The following is a 21,000-nucleotide window of genomic DNA, read 5'->3' as shown; positions in this document are numbered from 1 at the left end:
ATGCTGTTTTAACTGTTTCCCTGGTTATAGGTCGGGAGTTTCACGACTACACAACATACAAACGGGTGCACTTCTGTAATCATGATGTCTTTTCAGGCTTTTCCATCTGTAGTCCCTTCACGTGTTTTCCTTTTCTCTTTTAAAATAATGTTTATTCTTTGACAATTTATACATGTACACAACGTAATTCCCTATTTCCTTCCTCCAGCGTCCCCAGTGCCCTCAACCAGTCTTCTTCCAATTTCCTGTCTTCTTTTGTTATTATTAACATTATCAATAACCTCCAAATCCAATTAGTGCTGTTTGTATTCACATGAATGTGGGCTGTCCATGGGGCATGTATTTTCCTAAGTAATTCTCCACTCTGTGCATATTTTCCAACTTACCATTAGCATTAGAGCAGTCTTTAAAAATGATTTTCCTCTACTCATTTTTCAGTTTTCTTTCCACATGCTTTCTCTTGCTTCCTCTCCATTACCACCACTTTAATATTTCGTGTATTTTGTTATTTATTTTGATCTAGGATCTTGGTATTCACTCTGGTTTCTACCTTTCTACCTTCTTTGAGTGTTCATATCATTAATTTTGACATTTTTTAAGAAATACACATGCTCTTCATGTTAAAAGTCACTGTAGTTTCGGTCCAAAAGAAACAGTGCTTGCATTTTCATTTTATTATAAATATTGTATAATTTCTGTTCAAAAAATCTTCTTTGGCCGGGAGGTGGTGGCGGCGCATGCCTTTAACCCCAGCACTCAGGAGGCAGAGGCAGGCAGATCTCTGTGAGTTCGAGGCCAGCCTGGTCTACAGAGTGAGATCCAAGACAGGCACCAAAACTAAACAGAGAAACCCTGTCTCAAAAAATCAACAACAAAAAAATCTTCTTTGACTCAAGAATAGAATAACATTTTAGTTTCTATTGGTCTTGCAAAGTCCTATGATAGAACTTTAAGTTTAGTCCTCAGCAGTATGGTAAAACTGAAACTACAACCATATACAAGTACTACTTAGGGGTAATCGACTTTTTGGCACAGAGGTTATTATTACTTTAGAAACAGCTATTAGTTGATGCTTTAGAACCAGGTAATGGTAGATACAAAGTTTCATTCAATACGTATTCATCAAAATAAAGCTAATTTTTTTTTTGACACAGGGTTTCTCTCTGTAGTCCTGGCTGTCCTGGAACTTGCTCTGTAGACAAGGCTGGCCTTGAACTCAGAGATCCAACAGCCTCTGCTACCTCCCCCTCCCCCAGGGCTGGGATTAAAGGTGTGCTAACAGGACTCTTCAGAACATACCAGCATTATATCTCAGACCCATGTTGAGTTTACACAGCCAAATGTTGCTTGATGCTGCCCCAGTAAACCAGACTGTGCCAGTGAGCATTCTCACACTTACCTTTCCCGTTCTGCCTTATTCTTGATAGATTTATCTTGACTGATGGCTTTACTATTTTCCATAGAAATCTTAGCCTGATGGGCTCGCATCTCCTTGCTTTCCCTGTGAAATAAAAATAAAAACAAATGAATGGAGAGGTATATGATGGAGATGAAGAGTTCCATGAGGCTACAGTTGAAGGCTAGTGAGTACACAGATGGAGTTCTGGTGCTTACCATAATGTGATTGCTCTTTTTATCACATGCCTATAAAGAGTGCCTTTAGGATATATAACACGAAAAACAAAAGACACAAAGACAATGTGTAACAATAGGGCTAAGTTCACGTTCTTTACATGACTGAGCTCACGGAGTTGTTCTGTATGTACTTTGGCAAAGGAGGGAAGGAACCCTAGCTCAGGATGACTGAGGAGAGCAGTGCCACCTAGTGGAGACATGTGTTGTGGCTGGTCTATTTGCGCAAAGATGCTGTATTTACTCAAAAAAAAAAAAAAAATACACAGATGTCCAACTTTACCATGCACTGTTTGGGACCCAGTGAGATGGAAGAGACAGGATGCGCTAACCTTCACAAGTGACCTCCTGCTGACCAACAGCCCATGGGAATGAAAGGGACTAAATAGTTCCAAGTAAGAACAGGAAATAGCAGACCTGTATTTACAGCCAGCTAATGACAGTGTAAGTGCATACGTGTGCATGACAGACATGTCTATTTTTGGATCACTCATGTGTAAAATAAAGGGATATAGTTTGGAGTACTAAAATGCAATTACAAACAATTTTGAACTTCATAGTGATCTCCTTAGGTCTTTGCCTGGAATGTGCAGGCAAGGACGCTGGTTACCTAGGTCCAGTGATTTACTCTGCATCAAGAGGGATGGGCAAGGCTAAGATGGAGTTTTAGTCAGCCACCTTGTATCCCATCAGCAGGACAATGAGAGAAACTCTGGACCCAAGGCAATCACTGTCAGGGTTTTCCACAACTTGTTAGTAAAGTGACCTTTCCACCCCCTCACTCTTCTTTCCTATCCTTCACTCAATGACCAAATGTTGCTAACAAGCACTCAATAAGCTAGAACAATTACAAAGCGAAAAAGAAACCATCCACCAGGCAGTGGAGGAAAAAAAAACACCCTAGTACTGCTGCTACTTTGAGGGATGCTCTTACCACAGACTTATTTTTAAAGACAAATTAACAGTTGGTTTTGTGGGTTTTTTTAATGGCTTTCTAAGCAATGAAATATTAATTTTTTATTTCTTTCAGGTAATATTTAACTTTGAGGCTAATAATTTTTCTCTATGTGGTTACGAAAAAGATGATTAGAAAGAGCCTCACACTCTTAACACATTTTGAAATAAGAGGAGGTGACTACAAGCTGGCATTGTAGCAGAGATCAAAGGCAGGAGGGGATGCTGCAGAGACTTGCTGCATAGCACACATCCAACCAGCACTCCTGAAGGAAAAAGACAAGACAACCTCTAACCCTACATAGGCAGACCAAGTACCCAGAATTCCACAGGGTGCAGCACACTTTTTGACAGTACTAGACCATGTCAAATGCCATTTGGTTGCCTCACATGAGAAGCGGAAGCTATGGCAAACTACTTTATTTTCTCACAGCAGGATGTCTTGCCAAAAGTAAGGCTGGGAATTTTCACATACAATCATATAATTTTTGCAGTTGCCTTTTTTAAAAAAATGATCATTTTGCTTTATTGGTACCAAGTTTCTGTTTTGTATTGTTCTGTGTATATCATCATATCCCGACTGTGGCATACAGTAAGTACTTGATGAAGAGCAAGTAAGCTACATGCAAATCGGGATGAAAACATACAAGAAAAAGACACACTCTACTGCCCAGGGAGAAGTCCAGCTCAGCCTAGGCAGTATTTCAAGTACAATATGCACTTTGCTAAAGTAGGGATAGGCAAATGAACTGATAGATCTTTGCTACCTCTTGATCAAGTCTGTCTTCCTAAAATGTGAAGTCCTAACAACACACAGAAAGGAAGGAGGCTCTCTCGAATGCATTGACACTGTGCCATTCGAGTCAACCTAGGAGTTCCACTGGCCAGGCCTTCTTCCATGTGTCTTATCTTCCTAAGAGAATTCAGGTCTTTTTCACTTCCAGCCCTAATTTACTGCTGAGCCCCAAAATACTTAGAGAAGGAAGACCATTTTTTAGTGTGTTATATATGCAACTTGCAATCTGAGCTCACTTTACATGATTGTAGTGTCTTCCTAACACATGTAAGCCATTGGCAGATGCTACCTCCTACAAATCAGCTTCCTCACACTAAGTGTGTGAGATACATCGAACACATTTTTGCTTGTTTTGTACACACACACACACACACACACACACACACACACACACACACACACAGTGGGGTGTTTGACCCTCCCACCTGTCATGGGAGAGTTTCAGCTGCTGGGTCTGCTGCTCATGAGCGTTGATGAGCAGCTTTCTCAGCAGCTCACACTGCTGGTTCAAGTGCAGATCCCGGATCTCTTGCTCTTCAGCACTATGGGTGTTGATCATTTCCGACCACTCCTTGGTGTGCTGTGCCACAATCTCTTTGACCTATTTGGGGGAAATGGGATGGGGTCATCAGGAATCTCTGGGATCAGATACACACTGAAAGAACACTATTCATGCAGGTCAGCTCACAATTTGTTTTGTGAATCAGTGGCCATCGACAACCCACAAAAACAATAAATACTAGTCACCATTTTACTGATAAATCTGTCGCTCTGGCTGGTAAGTATCTTACAATGGCCTGTTCTCCCACTGCCTGTCTCTTCCTCTGCTGTGTCAGTTTCAGCACATTTCATCATCTCATGCTTCTCTTCTATTAGGCCACAGGTCTCGACAGAGAGCTGAGTGTTCTCTTATTCCTGGATTATGGCTTACTCCATCACCCTTAATAGACACTAGGGTAGAAAGCCCTCCTCTTCTCATGGCCACACTTCATGCAACATGGTTTTTCAGTTCCCCGTCAATTGCTTGAGGCTGTCGCTCCAAATCCTGAAATCTGTCTGACTCTGTGACTTGCTCTAGTCAGTGAGGCAATAGTAAATGTGCCTAAAGCTGAGGTCTACACAATCTTTCCCTTTTTCTGTAGCTGGTGCCCTGTAAATGAGCCAGGACTGCCCTGCTGGAGGCTGAAGGTCACATAAGGCATACAACCATCCTGCAGGTGGCAGCCCATCAGATATACAAGTGAGGATAGCAACCCTCAGCTAACCGTAGATGCAGGAGTGAGCCCCACAAAATCAGGGCTATCACCCATTTGAATATAGTCCAGATTTATGGCCCACAGAATTATGAGCTAATAAATAATAGTTGTTTAAAGGCATTAAATTTTGGCAGCTTAGTACACAGCCAAAGCAAACTGATACCATTGCCAAGGCTTCTGTTTTATATGAGTAAAGTATCTAAAACTCATGGCATAGTGCATAAAGCACTCATTCTCATATCCCAGCTAAAAAGAGACAGAGAGGATGGAGAATGGTGCATAGTCTCGGCCATACAAAATATACAACAAAAAGGAGAACTCCATTTAGAACAGCTTGAGTGGTCCATATATGTGTTAGAGCCATGGAGCTGGATGACAAAGCCTTACATAGCCCTATAAAAATGCTGTTTTGAGCATGTGTTATAGTTGAGAGGTTTAACACTTTATTATTATTGAAATAATGTTTGTGTTCTTCCCGAGTCTTAGCATTGAGGTCTCCAAAGGCTCACAACCTTACTTAAGGTCTGCTGTGGGATGTTCTGTATGGCAAATGTGTTGCTAATTAGTCAATAAATAAAACACTGATTGGCCATTGGCTAGGCAGGAAGTGTAGGCGGGACAAGGAGGAGAATAAAGCTGGGAAGTGGAAGGCTGAGTCAGAGAGACACTGCCAGCTGCCACGATGAGAAACAGCATGTGAAGATGCCGGTAAGCCACGAGCCACATGGCAAGGTATAGATTAATGGAAATGGATTAATTTAAGCTGTAAGAACAGTTAGCAAGAAGCCTGCCATGGCCATACAGTTTGTAACCAATATAAGTCTCTGTGTTTACTTGGTCGGGTCTGAGAGGCTGTGGGACTGGCAGGTGAGAGAGATTTGTCTTGACCGTGGGCCAAGCAGGAAAACTCTAGCTACAAAGGTCTTTCAATATTCTAGTTTCATTTGACTTGGGAGAAATCGCCAGTAGTTACCAATTCTTAACTTGGGGGAAATCGCCAGTAGTTATCAACTCTTAAAATAGCAACTTAATTTTTCTCACCCTAAAAGTCCTAGCAAAGATGCAGTAAAATGTAAAAAGTACTCAGCCCACAGTCTGGCCACTCGTGTGTTATAGTTGATGTTACCTCCGTAGGGAAGTACATTTGTATTTTTGTATTTGCAGTGTCCTCTCCCAGCCCAGGTGCTCACCATCTCATCAGGATCATCAAACAACATATATATATATGCAAGATAAAAAGATGCTCCCTGAAGTTGCCCTTCTCAAAGACAGCGAAACTGAGGCAAACACAGACCTCTGACCCATCTTCCCAGTCCAACTCCGCACTGCTGTTCCTGACACCGGATCAATCCCGAGTGGCCCCTTCTAAAATAAACTATTAAATATCTTCCTCAGGTCACTGTGTGAAAATGGGTATTTTCTTACCTTAGATTTGTGATCTGATGTCAGGGTCTGAATTTTAATTTCTGTTTCTTTTTTCATTTCAAGACAATTACTCCCCCTGAAAATGGAGATGTGAAAATGCATGCCAGAAATTAGATATCTTTGAGCTCCCTTGGGACTCTGTGACAACACTTTCTGATGAAGACAATACATTCATCAAATGTGTGATGCCATGGCCCATTGGGCAGCATCCATTTTTCCAGGAATACATTTATACCTTAGAAAATATTATCTGTGCCATGATTACTCAATTCAACCACACACAGAAATACTCCAGGCCTAGCAATTATTTCCTTGTATATCATCTGTTGTCAGAGTTTCCATTTTGGTTCATGTTTTTCTTCAAGCTGTTTTTTATTTATTCTATAAAATATTATTAGGGATGAAAACAGCCTTGAAGTGAATTTCTAATTCCTTCATTTTGGTCATAAAGCAAGATTTTTGTCTTTGAAACATGCCAGTGAGGAAGAAAATAGCATTTATTGGCACTACATAGCAGGGAAGGAGGTGGCTTCTTATTCTCTTTTGAGCAGGAAATATATACCAGGCAATTGCCCAGAAGCCATTACTGCTTATTCCAGTGCTGGTATTTTCTGTTCCACATTATTGCTGAAACCAGAATGGACCTAGGCTTCTGTCTGCAGCACGAATGCTCTGGCTTATGATGATAGCCCAGCTCACAATGCATCAGTTTATTAACCACGCATCTTCTGAAAGAAACTCTCCCCTGCAAATGGGCTCTCATCACACCCGTTGCTTCTCAATGACTGGTACTCAGTGTGTTTCTTCTCCAGTCTGTTATTCAGCAAGCTGAAATGTTCCTCTGGCTTCATTCCAGACAAACTTTCACAGTAAATGCAATGGTGGGTTTTATTCCGCATTCTTAACCAGCTGGCATAAGCTAAGGATCCCTGTAATATTAAGAAGTCACGACTGTATAATTATTCCCCTTGCACACTGCCTTTTTCATTTTCTGCCCTTGTAGAAGCATTTATTTTGATTTCTCCAGCATTAGCTTTTTCTTTCTCTGCCTTCTCCAGTCACCTTCTCCCTGCTACCTTAAACAAACTGAATGGAACATTCTTGAGAGATAGTTATCCCGTAGTTAGGCGGGAGCACTTCAGTAAAGCTCCTTTTTCCACTTGAATCATTCCCTTCAGTTGGGTATGAGGAGTAGGGAAAACTTCATTGACGATGGGAATGACGTCTGATTAACCCTCACCGTAAGTTGAAGGTATCAAAAATGCAAGATGCATTTAGTCCAGCCAGCCTACCCAGTCTGCTGCAGAGGATCAACCACTCCCCTCTTTCATGTGGCTGACTGGGAGATGCTGATCAGAATCACAAAATTATCCTACCACATACTAGAAATCCAGGCAAAGCCCAAGTTCATGTTCTCCTGGATGCGGGTAACTTCCTGCACCATTGTGAAGCTGGAAAATCATAACTCAGACCATCTTCAATCCAAAGTCACCTGCATGTGTTCTAGAAATGGATCTCCTTACAGAAATATCCAAACACAGAATCAATTTCCCCTTTTACCGACATTTTGGGTACCTGGAAACACAAAGTCCAGGGAGTAACAGGAAGCTCTCCTTGGAGCTAGCTGTGTAGATAAAAACATCTGATAACTGGCTGAGAGGAAGCTTTCAATGAGTTTTTTTTAGGTCTTGGATTTCAAGTGCTGGGAAAATTCTCTCTGCAGCGCCTGGAGGCAGATCTGCATCTGGCAGCATGAACTCAGAAAGAAACCTACAGGCAGGCTTCTTCGGTCTCCTATAACTAGGGTGACATAAGGCGCTATGTACTGTGGGACCTCAACTCCTCCTCATGAGGATGGCTCCATGGCCAATGTATCCTTTGGAACAACCAGTGATAAACATCACTTTCATTCTACTTTATGCTTGAGAATAAAAATAATGGAATAAAAGTGGGTTCTTATCTAATGTCCTGTTAGATAATAGGGACATTATTGTTATAAATTTAGGAGCCCAATATCATTCTTGGCAGAGAAACTACACAGTTCTTGAGTTTGAAAACTTATAAGTAAAGTACAGAAAGAGCCCCTACCAACCCGTGCATATATGCACCATACTGATTGAACTTGATGGGCTAAAAAGAAAAAAAAAGAAGACATGAAGTTGGGCGGGAGATGTGTTGAGAGGAATATGGCAGATTCAGAGGGAGAAAATAGAGGGTGGGTATGATTGTATTTCATTGGCTACCTGCATAAACTTCCCAAAGTAACAAAAATTATTTTTAAAAAAGAAAAAAAGAAAATTTCAATACTGTAATCCACGGGAAAAACAGAACATTTTTTAAAAAGTGATATATATATATATATATATATATATATATATATATATATATTTTCTTGGAAAGAGCTGAAAAATCTGTCAAAACTTCACCCCTTATAAACACAGTATTAGGGTCTACACCTCACATTCAACATTTTAAGATGTCATTAAAATGAGAAAATGACTTTTTTTTAAAGTTAATGGTGCTGATATGGTCAGAAGTTTGTAAAAGTCATGCTTATGGTTTGAGTGTGACATGTCTTCAGAGGCTCACATTCTACATCCCTTGTTTCCAGGTGGCATTATTCTGGAAGGCTAAGGGACATTTAGGACCAGGACTTTGCTGGGGGAAGCAGGTCATTAGGGTCAGGACTTGATGGTTATGACTGCTGCTGGTGTCTGTTCCTCCCTCTGATTCCGGGTCCTGAGTGTTGTGAACATGTTCTACCACATGCTTCTGCTGATAAGAATGACCTGCCTGCCTCCTCCACCACAACAGAGTGAATCCTGGAACCAGAAATACTCCTTCCTCCCGTGTTTATGTCAGGTGGTATTGCTGGACATCCTCACATCCACATTTACTCCCAATATTGCCATTAGTGCATGAGATGGGCTGCCAAACTTGTCCTGACTCACTTAAAAATATATCCAAATGCTTTTAAAGCAACAGGCCTTGGCTCTGCTTCAGTGGGACAAGAAAAACACTGGGGATAAAAAGGGAGGATTGCATGGACACTGTGCTTCCACATACACCGCCTGCTTTGTGTTGTTCTGGAAAACATAACTGTAATAAAAATAAAGGGGCCTTCCAAAGTGAGCTCCCAAGTGAGTGCAGGCCCATAAGAACACAGAACGATCAACAAGGGATATGCTGTAAGAGAAATCATTTTTGGACTGTGGTGAATTGCAGTTAACTATATCTTTTGCAGCCTCTAAAAATTATTTATAAAACAAAAAGTTATAATCAATTCTTGGAGTGGAAGAGTTAGTTTTAAAATTATTTTTGGATAAATCTACCTTTAAAAAAAATCAGAATTAATTACCATAAACTAAAGGTTTTGGGAACTTAGCTGAGACCATCCTTAAACCAGGACTAAGGTGATTGATGCCACACTCCACTGTGATGGCACAGGGTTGGAAATGAATAGACCTCTTATTTTCTCGGAATAATTTTTAATGATGAAACCGCACCACCACTAAGTTCTTCCATGGTCTGAGGCAGCTGGGCTGTGTAAAGTCACACTATTCCAGGGAGGATGCCTCAGGAGTTAACCAGCAGTCTTACCCCTTCTTCTTCATCGCCTTCTCTAGGATTTTCTCATGAGTCGACTTCTCTTTGTCGTACTGGGCCACGATTTTGTCAACTTGTGTGCAGTGTAACTTCTGCATGGTACTGTGCTCCTGAGCAGGAAAAATGTGCAGTTACGATCTGGAGTTCAATCGAATCTGAAAAGCTTTACATTGCCAGTCTGGCCTTGTGTCCATCAGCTTCCCCTGAGTGTTTGGGAAGCCAGTGTGTAATGCAGTCTGAGAACTAGGCAGACTTCTGGTCCCCCACCCAACATTAGTTTCCTTCTCAAGAGCATCCCTAAAAGGAGAGTCCCCAGCCTTAGGCTAACAAACACACCACTTCAAAAGGGAGCCCTGGTTACAAGTGGCAGCCCGTATACAGTGCTGAAAATTAGCCATTTGGGCTCTTCCTGAACTGGGACAGTGTAGAGAAGCGGAATATGGTGCCTAATGTGCCATCATTCCTCCAATCTCCTAGCAGAGGTAAAGCTTTGAACACGATGACTCATCATGAGTTACCACTGCTGAGTTCAGAAGCAGCCTTCATGGTATTGATTACATTGCTTGCAGAGCAAAGATAAATTTTTCATTGGTAGCTTTACTAAAATGTTAGACTTTTGCAGGTTTCTGAGGTACTTTATTTCACTCATTTGATGTTGGCACCACAGCCTCAGGTCTACAGCTGCCATTCCAGCCCCCACAAGTTGTTTAAAGAAAGGACTGAGCTGGAGGAGGGAAAAGCAGGTTAAGGTCTTATGGTTTTCCTCTGGAGAAGACAGAGCCTCATACTCTGGAGGTGTGGATACTGAGTCTCTCTTGACCTTGGACAGGAATAACTGCTCCCACTTTTCTGACTATAGTCAGGCCTAGTCAAGACCAATTCCCCCTAGTTACTTCCTTCTTAGTGGCTGAGGGTATCGAAATTCTCATTCTTCTATCATGTTACTAGTAGTATTTCTCTAACCTGGGATTTAAAACATCTTTTAAGGATGTGAGCAACATGGGCAACTGAAAAGCATTCTTGTCTTTTAGTGAAAGTGACCCTACATTTGGACCTTGAGACTTACATGCTAGGTGGGATTGCTGTTTACTTTTTCTGTGTCTAGGTTGATAGGCTCTTAACAACTATGCCCCTACTTTCCACTTCAAACTGAAAAAGTGGTTCTAGAAGTCCAGAGACAATTAGAAGGCTAATAACCAGCTGCATTCCGAGAGTCAAAAGCAATTGACCATAAACAGGCAAGGGCTGCTCCAATGGGCATTACCCCTTTCTACCCTGTCTTTTTGTCTCAATATCCTACCACTGGATCACAGGGCTATTTCCAGGGCTTTCTTTTACAAACGCCAGCTTCTCATGTTCACACATTGTTTCACCTTGTAGCTAACCTTCATGTTTGGAAATGTACATAGGAGAAATCCTTGTTTAAAATGCATCTCCATGTTCAATGAGTTGTGTGGGCACTGTCTTCAGCAATATGGCTCTGCTGTCAGTTTGTGGAGAGCAACCTATAGTTTTGAAAATAGCCTTGGTTGTTTGGGGGATCCCATGGGGCTCCTTTGGACAATGACTCAATTAGATGTAACCCATTCTTGGTACTGGAAGCTTCATTTGGTGACAACAGATGTTCAGCTGGGGCTCTGTCTCCCCCATAATTTGGAGATTTCCTTCATGTATGTATATATTTTAGGAAGCTTCTACTGTAATAGGTTTCCATACTATCCCTCTAATGGCCTTTAATTTTAGATATCTTTCCTCACAGTCCCTCCCTCAACCCCTTCTCCCTTTCCTTTCCTACTTGACCCTCCCACCACCCATAACTACCCATTCTATTTCCCTTTCCTAGGGAGATCTATCTGCCCTTCCCCACCCCAACACCCCACCCAGTCCCTTACTCTATACCTAACTTCTGTGGCTGTAGATTGTAGCTTGCTTATTGAGTACTTTACAACTAACATGCACACATAAGTGAATAAATACCAGATTTGTCTTTTTGGGTCTCAGTTATGATTTTTTTTCTAGCTCCATCCTTTTACACGTGAATTTCATGACTTTCTTATTTTATTTGTTTGGTTTGATTTGGTTTTTAACTGCTAAGTAATATTCCATTGTGCCTACAGAGAGGCTTCACCTCTATGTGCTTTGGTACAGGAAGGTACTCTAAACACTATCAAATGAGAAATGTAAACACAAGCCCAGTGGTCAGAGGTTGCACTATATCATGGCCTGGCAGCTCTCTCTGAGCTCAGCAACACAGAGGACTCCCTGCTCCCTCCCATAAGGTGCCCTGTTCTCTACCTGACCTTATTTGGAGACTGTCTTTAGTTCCAGATGTCTGATTTATCTCTAGTATAATCCTTGACACAGTTTCCTGTAGAAGCTTTCCCCCTGATGCTCAAATGGTAATTAGACATTGTGCTAGGAGCTTTACAATTGGATCATGCTTCCACAGTACTGTGGAATATTCCTTTTGTACACTGTGAATATGTATTACTCTCATTGGTTAATAAAAAGCTGACAGGCTGGTAGCCAGGCAGGAAATTAGGTGGAAAAGCCAAACTGAGAATGATGAGAAGAAGGAGGGCAGAGTTGGGAGAGATGCCAGCCAGCCACAGAGGTAATAGGACACGCTGGAGGACAGGTAAAGTCATGAGCCATGTGGCAGAATGTAGATCAATAAAAATGGGTTAATTTAAGTTGTAAGAGCTAGTTAGTAATAAGCCTGAGCTATCGACCAAGCATTTATAAGTAATATAAGCCTCAGTGTGGTAATTTGGAAGCTGCTCCTAGGATAGAAAAACTCCACCTACACCACAGGTGATAACTAAGACTTGTAGTAGGAGCTTTATGATATGATCGTGCTGTTTAATGCAAATTAGGGGATTCCTGAGCTACTGTCCCCAATCCTATATATCCCCTATACTCTGGAATAAAGCTGAGCTGTCTCCCTGAAGCAGCCTCCCCCAAGAAGGCTATTTCTATCATGTTCACAGGCTGCATACAAAGCTCTCTGTCGCCGCTTCTATCACTTTATCCTTGTGGACTGGTGGTCAACGGACCATGAGAAAAAATGGGACCCCACAACGCAGCTACAATTTCTTGATCTACAACGGTGTCCTGCCTGCAAGATATGTTAGGGCAATGGTGGCACAAAACTTGTGGGAAAGGCCAATAAATATCTGATTTGACTTAAGACCACTCCACAAGATGGAACCCATACCCAAAGTTTCTTGAGTGACCAAGAACCTGACACTAGATAGCCCAGGGGGTAGGGTAAAACCAAATATTACTGCTCTACTAAAAGCACTTAGCAATAAAATGACTCCTAATGACATTCTCCTATACTTAAAGAGCAGTACTTGCCCAGCCATTATCAAAGAAGCTTCCTCCTGCAGCATATGAGGATACAAAGACCTTACAGCCAGACAGTAGGTAAAGAGTGAGAGATTTTGAAACACTCTGCCCTAAACCGAATGTCTCCATCAAATCCTTCCCTGTAGGGCTCAGGGAACCCTGACGAAGAAGAGGTGGAAAGAGTGTAAGAACCAGAGGGGATGGAGAATACCAAGGAAACAAGGCCTTCTCAGTCAATGGGACTGACACACATATGACTCACAGAGACTGAGGCAGCATCCACAGGGCCTGCGCTGTCTCTCAGGTACATATTACAGCTTTCAGTTTAGTGTTTTTATGGGATTCCTGAGTCTGTGAGGAGTGGGTCTCTGCACCTATGTCCATTTCTTGTGCCTTTTATTGAGCTCTTTTCCTTCTGTGTGTTTGTTACGTCCTCTTCCAATGTGTTAGTTTCCTCTTAATATCTTTTATTTATCCTAATATATTTTATTATTATCAAACCTAAGCCTATTTATTTCTTAATGAGAGACAGAAAGAGAATTAATCTGAATGGGGGGGGGACTGCAAGGAGAAGAGGGATGGGGAACCGTAATCAGAATATATTCTGTGAGGAAAAACTTTTCAATAAAAGGGAAAAAAGAAAAAAAATGGCCATGAGTAAAAAAAAATGCATTCTCACACCTTGCTTGGAGACTTCAACTAAGTCTCAGCTGGTACAAAAAAAACACATCTTTGTGAAGCCTTAGCCCAACAACTCTATACTGAAAAATTAGTTCTGAAGAAAGACAGATATTGTTCCCTGACTGTCTCCATTATTCTAAAAACGTGTTCCTCAGACCATACAGAAGACAAAGTATGGAAATAAAGGCCAATATGGGAGAAACCAGAGGCAGCTGGGTAAAGTAGCTAAGATCCTGTATTTTCAAGTCAGTCTGAATTAGGTCCCATCCTGGCTCTACCATTTAAATGCCAAGTGATTTAGTCATGACTGTTACAGGGCAGTTAGCCACTTTTTGACTGAATGTGAGGCAGGCTCCTCAGGAAGGAATTTCATGCTGGTACTGTAATCCTAGTCAAAAGGCCAGGGCTTAGGAGAACACAGACCCCAGCATAAAACCTGCAATTGTTATTTTGTTAAATGGTCACCGTGTCAAATTGCCTTCTAAATATTTATGTTTATACCCATAGACCTGGGCTACTCTCAAACATGGTCAGAAAAAGTGGGCACCACTGTCAGTGGGCAGCATTCACTGCAGAGACTCATAGTTGGTCAAAGTGCTGACTGAGCACTCAGCTTTAAATAGGGTGCACTGCTGTGGGATGTCTTTCTGTACGCTGTGAATATGTGTGGCTCCCGTTGGATAATAAATAAAGCTGCATTGGCCTATAGCAGGGCAAGATAAGGTTAGGTGGTACATTCAACCTGAAGACGAGATGAAGAAGGGTGGAGTCAGAGGAGATGTGAGCCCACAGCTCTAGAAGACCAGTAACACCATGGCCATGTGGCAACATATAGATTTGTAGAAATGGGTTAATTTAAGATGGAAGAGCTAGTAAGCAAGAAGCCTGAGCCATAGGCCATACAGTTTGTAATTAATATAAGCCTCTGAATAATTAATTTATAAGTAGCTGTAGGACCGCAGATGGGAGAGATTTGTCCAGACTGCTAGGCAAGGCAGGACCGGAGAAAATTTCATCTATAGTGAAACTTTAACAATGCTTGACTCCTTGCCAAGAAGAAGGCAATGAAAGAATATAAGGAATGTGAAAGGATGTGGAAGATTATTGTGAAATGCTATTTTCTAGACATGACATGGTCATCACTTTCATGAACTCATAACAGCTGTGGTTACCTGCATAAGACCTGCACCATGATCAAGCCACCCAGAATTTTAGCATAGATTGAGGAGGTGCTTATCCTGGCCCCACCTCTTACTGAGGAGCTATTGGGAGTTGATAGCATCATTCTTTTTGAGGTCTTCCTACTGGTAGGTTGCCCACATTCTAGTGGATGGGCCCACACCCAAGAACATATTAGCTGTATTGCATTAATTAGATTCAGTGGGTTGTAAAAAAAAAAAAAAAGACATAAAGCTAGGAGAGGGATATGTTGGGAGAACTGGGGGAGATGGGCTTAAATATGATCATATTTCATTATATACACATGTGAAATTCTCAAGAATAAAGAAAATTTATTTTTTAAAATAATTAATGTTTAAACATATGCATTGGCTAGTCATACCATTGAAAATGTTTTGCAGGTGGAAAAATTGGTGAGAGTTAAATAAGGTCAAATGAGACGAAGAACCAATATGCCCAGTGGTAACAGTCCATGCTCCCTCTGTGCTCTGTTAGTTTTCACTTGCCAATGTTAAAGACAAACCTGTTTGCAGACTAAGCCTAAATATATATAAATGCTCATATATTCTTCATCTGAAAAGCTGGCTAAGAGCATAGAAATATTAATTAAGTATTATAGATAAAAGTTATAGACAGTCTATAAACAAAAAGGTACAATTTTTAGTAAGCAATTCTTTACAAAGCAATTGGGACAGTGCAAATAGTCCAGAAATATTCTTTATAAAAGTAGACAGTGTGATAAGTAGTAAAGGGTATGTAACCAGCATGTGACTAGCTACATTTCCCTCAGCAAGGAACACTCCTCTAAATTTCAGTTTACTCATGTCTAAACCGTGGAGAGTATTATTTAGGTTTTGGGTAATGCAAAGTGGCACTGCATAAACGTTAGTCTCATTTATCATACTAGCTTTATGGAAGACTCCCAAACTCAGACTTCATAAATATAATGCATAGCAGACTGAGCAGCAAAGTACATATAATGGGAGAGAAGGAATTCATTCATAAGCTCTTAATGCACAGTAAGACTTCAGCTTCTGAAGTGTAAGAGAGCATGAGAAGGATGCAGATAATGCAGTTCACTGCTCAGACAGGATCCCTGAAAAGCAGACATAAAGTAGAAAACATTTTATTGTACTTCAACTCTGCTACTTATTCCAGAGAATTCTGAAGGCTAATGTTTCCTCCAAAAAAATGCACACTATCAAGCTATTATGGAAATCTACACAAAGTGAGACAGCAGGATTTAGAGAAATTTAAAATCTTTGTTTCCTGCTGAAGAGAGGGAGGAAAGATTGTAGGAGTCAGAAGGGACATCACAAGAAAACCCACAGAATTGACTAACGTGGGCTCATAGGAGCTCACAAGAGTCTGAAACGATGACCTAGGCTCTCTGCATATATGGGACAGTTGTGCAGCTTGGTATTCTTGTGGGACTCCTAACAGTGGGAGTAGGGGCTCTCTCTAACTCTTTTGCTAGCTTTTGAGACCCTATTCCTCATACTGGCTTGCCTTGCCCAGCCTTAATACAAGGGGAAGTGATTCGTCTTACTGCAATTTAATATGCCATGTTTTGTTGATATTCATGGTAGGCCTGCCTTTTTCTGAACAGAAACAGAGAAGTGGATTGGTGGGGGGAGGGGAGAGGTAGGGAGGATGGGGGAACTGAGAGGATAAGGGAGGGGAAACTATAGTCTGGATGTAAAATAGATAAATTTAAAATAAAAAAAAAACCTTTGTTTACACCTTATTATAATGTAGGAGCTTTAAGAACTTTGAAATTACTTTCTGCAAAGAAAGGTAACTTGGATTTATCTAGCCACATGGGATCTAGTGCTTAATAACTGAAAGGAATGTATTCCTGTCAACTTGAGAGGAAAAAAAATATATAGACTGAAACTCAGGGCATCCTGAAATGGAAGAGAAAGTCTACTAGTATCTCTCAGTTTCACAGAGAAACAATTTACATTCTTTGCCTCTTTCCCATAAAGCAAATAGGCCAGAGAAGGAAATCAACAGTTCTACATTTAGGGAGTAGATCACATTTCACAGAATTAAGAAAACCCTTATCGATAAGTCTCAAGTGTTGTCACTGTGTTTGACCCAAGGAAAAGGCCTTATTAACTTACCAATGCATCTAATGCCCTACATAATTAACATAAGAATGTCAGGCCTGGCCGGGCGGTGATCCCAGCACTCGGGAGGCAGAGCCAGGCGGATCTCTGTGAGTTCGAGGCCAACCTGGGGTACCAAGTGAGTCCCAGGAAAGGCGCAAAGCTACACAGAGAAACCCTGCCTCGAAAAACCAAAAAAAAAAAAAAAAAAAAAAAAAAAAAAAGAATGTCAGGCCTGGCCTCAGGTAGATTGTGTTCAGTTACCAGCCCTGCTAATCCCCAGCTCTTGGACATTGGTTAAAGGGCTTGATTTAACTGATCCTTGGTTTCCTTGTGTGTAAAACAGCTCCTTGAGAGGAACTCTTCCAGGAAGATACAATCAACGCAAATGAGCGGTGAGCTGGAAGAACTTTCAGCTGCTGCTCTCTTGGCTGTTTTTACAGCCACAGTAGATTTCCTGCTTGTATGCTAAAGGACTGCTGAATGCACTCAGGGCATTTATGTTTCTGACCAACACAGTGATCGCCAAGAGGCCACTGAAGGACAGAGGTTCAGTAAGGGAAATCTGTTGTATTATGCAGTGCTATGTGGGCACCAACTTCACTCCTACTGATTGAAGTAATTATTTCATTTTTCTCTTCCTGTGGCCTTTCCACAGTCCAAACTTTTACAAATCAGCAATAAAAATAAAATCCAAACTTTAAACATCTCTGCCTTTAAAAAAAAATCTCTGCCCTACAGAAAAATTCTGTGTTGTCTCCTCTTTAGGCGATGAATTGAATCTCACAAATGGGGTACACAGGTTTGAAGGAAAAGTGACCCCATAGGCTCATATATATTTGAATGCTTGTTCTGCAGTTGATGGAACTGTTTGGGGAGGATTAGGTGGTGTGGCCTTGTGGGAGGAGATGTGTTACTGGGGGTGGGCTGTGAGGTTTTCAAAGCTCTCAGCATTCCCAGTAAGTTTCTCTCTCTGTCTCTGTGTCTCTCTGTCTCTCTCTGCCTGGAGGTTGTTGTCTTAACAAGGAAGCTCTCAGCTACTTCTCCAGCACCATGCCTGCTTGCTGCTGTGCTCCCCACCATAACGGTCATGGACTCACCCTCTGAAACTGTGAGCCCCCAATTAAATGTTTTCGTTTATAAGTTGCCTTGATCATGGTGTTTTGTCACTCAATAGAAAAGTAACTAAGACATTGGTACTCATGAAAGTCTATAACAATCTTTGAAGACACCTGTCAGTAAACACGCTTAACTATCAATCCCACAGCACAGGGAACATTCACTGGCCAGGATAAGTTCTGGCCTTTCCAAGGAGAACAAACTGAGGAGAAATAACAAGCTTTTCCACCAGGCCATTGGCACATTAGCAAGTTTACCCCTGACTCCAAGCAGGAAGCACAGGTCTGCATGGGGCCTGGGGGCCTGGGCAGAGTGGGAGACAAGCATGCAATGTTGACGTGAAAGAGCTTCAAAGTCCTTTCAGACAAAGAGAGTTTCTCTGTCTCTCTTTGCACCTCATGAAGAGGACACACAGGATCCTGACAACAGAGGCAGTTAGGTTTCTCAAGACAGAAAAGTAGTTCTGCATCGGCCCCCCACCTCAGTTCTACATTATCCCCACCCCACCTCAGTTCTGCATTACCCCCACCCCACGTCAGTTCTACATTACCCCACCCCACCTCAGTCCTGCATGTCCCACCTGCCTCTGTAAGAGAAGACAGTAAGAAGCATGGTGTCTGAGAATTAAAAACCCTTTCAACTCATTGGGGAATTCCTGGGGCGACTGCTTGGTATTCTCTTAAACTTGTAACTACCTCTTAAGAATTCTTCTGATCCCTGTCTGACAGACTCTTTAGTGATGAAAAGTAAAAATACAGAAATTTCAGAAGTAGGTTATTCGTTAGCGTTTAAGTGAGAGGTGTCCCCTGCTAGGTTCTCCCCACATACACGGTTTTATAAACTACTGGACAGTGAGCTGGGAACAAAGGCACCAGCAGTTAACAGTGAGGTAAGATGAGGGTCATGCTTGCTCTCTAGTTGGCTAGAATTAGCTTCTAACTAGCATCCTGGGAAACCAATGGTTCACTGTACACAACACAAAGCAGAAGTGGTAGGTCTTCATCAGATAGCTAAAAGTAAAATAAAAAAGAATCGACATAATGTACACTCATGTATGCGAAAACCACAGTACCTTTGCGTGTTTCTTCTTTAAAGAGTTCAACTCTTTCTGTTGTTTCTTTAAATGCTTCAAGTAAGCCTGCAGGAGAGAAAAAGAGGATTCAAAATGAGATCTCTCTCTCTCCCCACCTCCCCTTCTTTCCTATCCTCTCTTCTATCCTTTCTCCAGAGATAGTCACAATAACTATATTTTGTGAGGAAAAAAATACTTGTTTTATTAATGTGTATGTTACAAGGACATTTGAAAGTAGTCAAAACATTTTACCTTCATTTGCTTTAAATCTTCTATCCTCACTTGAGGGATAAGTTCAATACCTTAAAAAAAAGTCACAAAAGGTCAATATGTATATTAGAAATTAGACTAAATAACAGATAATATAAACTTCCATTCTAAAGTTGTACCTAAAGCTTCCAAAGCAGCGTACACGCTACAGACAAAAACATCTTACATTCTTTTAGCAACACACTGAACAGGGCCATCATCAAGTTTTGTAAACCCTGTTTCTCCAGCAGCATCTGACTCAGGCCCACCTAAGTTAGAGAGTGCAGATCACAAGAGAAAGCTCTAAGATAGCTCTTGGACAGGGCATGGGAAGAAGGCAGGGAGGTGTACCCCAACCTTGGGCAGCCTCCGGCAGGTCCTCTGGAGCTCCCATGTGCAATGGCTTAGGAGCTGCTCTATCTGAATGAAGGGAGCTTTGTGGTTTCACATCTGTCAGCAGAGAGTGTCGGAGGTTTCCTGAAACCTTCCAGGCACTTCAGTGGGAAATTCCCAGTCTCAGGACAATTGTGCAGGAGTAGCTATAACTGCCAATCAACCAGCCTTCTTAGCACTGGGTATGGGCAAAGGGACCCCATAAAAAGGTCAAGCACAATAGTTCTGTTGTAGCTATTTTTTATCTCTGTATTTAAGGTACACAGTATCAGTCAACTAACTTTCGACTCTATTACTAACTTTATCATCCATCACCAAAAAGCAAGACTTTGTGAGCTTCTTTTTGACAAATTTAACCTTAGTATTTAAGCAGTATGCTATTGAGTATGGCAATGTCTTAAACACAGAGAAAACAATGAAATTGGACTCCCTATTTAAAGGATGCTATCTTGAGAACCTAGAGGAATACACTCAGCTTGCTTGCTGAGTAAAGGCTGGACTCAAAGTAGTCATGGTAAACACAATTGCAGAAGAATCCCTAATGGCTTCTGTTTGCAGATTTTCATCGGAGGCAAATACAATGAATGTGTACTCAAGCATAATTGATTTCTATTGGGATCCCAAAGGCAGGTAGGATGTACTTAAGAAAGACAGGTATGGATTCCCATGCTCTTGCCTTCAGGTCTTATTCATTTTAAGATTTATATCACCATCCAGTGGATATAGAAGCAAAGTCTTGAATGGAAGAATCAGTGCTGGGTTCCATGATATTTTAGGGTAGGACAGGAAGGGTGTACAGAGCCATTTTCTGATAGCTTGTGTCTAGTGTGACAACCCCCTCCCCACCCCACTTCACAGCGCACAGTGAAGGAGAGAAGCAGGATAGGCAGCAGGTGAACGCTGCAAGGCCAAGGGCTTCCTACTTTTACTGCCAGCTCTCTTGTTTATAGAAAGAACACAGGGTTTAGGAGACTGCAAGGTCCTCAGATACCTAGCAAGTCCTAAGGACTTGGGCCGCACTGACAAGACTTTCTTTCCTTGCTTGGTTCTTAACCAAATCTTCATAAGCAGGAGCCTGAAAACAGCATACCTTCCTCAATCACATTTTTCATTGTTGGAGAAATATACAAATGCTGCATAAAAAATTTAATTCCCCTATGAAGTTAGGAAAACCTC

General features: G+C 41.5%; 1 protein-coding gene across 8 annotated transcripts in view; it reads right to left on the bottom strand.

Moving 5' to 3' along the window:
* The window catches only part of Plcb4 (phospholipase C beta 4), a 383,472-nt gene that overhangs the window by 6,938 nt on the left and 355,534 nt on the right, over positions 1–21,000 (bottom strand). For all 8 annotated transcript variants that reach the window (XM_059261493.1, XM_059261494.1, XM_059261492.1 and 5 more), the window contains 6 exons: positions 19,435–19,484; positions 19,183–19,248; positions 9,664–9,779; positions 6,064–6,139; positions 3,808–3,983; positions 1,400–1,501 (listed from right to left, as the gene is read on the bottom strand). In XM_059261493.1, coding sequence (XP_059117476.1) covers positions 1,400–1,501; positions 3,808–3,983; positions 6,064–6,139; positions 9,664–9,779; positions 19,183–19,248; positions 19,435–19,484 — 586 coding nt within the window. The remainder of the gene's footprint in view (positions 1–1,399; positions 1,502–3,807; positions 3,984–6,063; positions 6,140–9,663; positions 9,780–19,182; positions 19,249–19,434; positions 19,485–21,000) is intronic.

Source organism: Peromyscus eremicus, chromosome 4 (assembly GCF_949786415.1).
Source record: "Peromyscus eremicus chromosome 4, PerEre_H2_v1, whole genome shotgun sequence".
NCBI classification, from domain to species: domain Eukaryota; kingdom Metazoa; phylum Chordata; class Mammalia; order Rodentia; family Cricetidae; genus Peromyscus; species Peromyscus eremicus.
The sequence above is the reverse complement of the archived record's forward strand: the minus strand, read 5'-3'. Positions and strand labels throughout refer to the sequence as shown.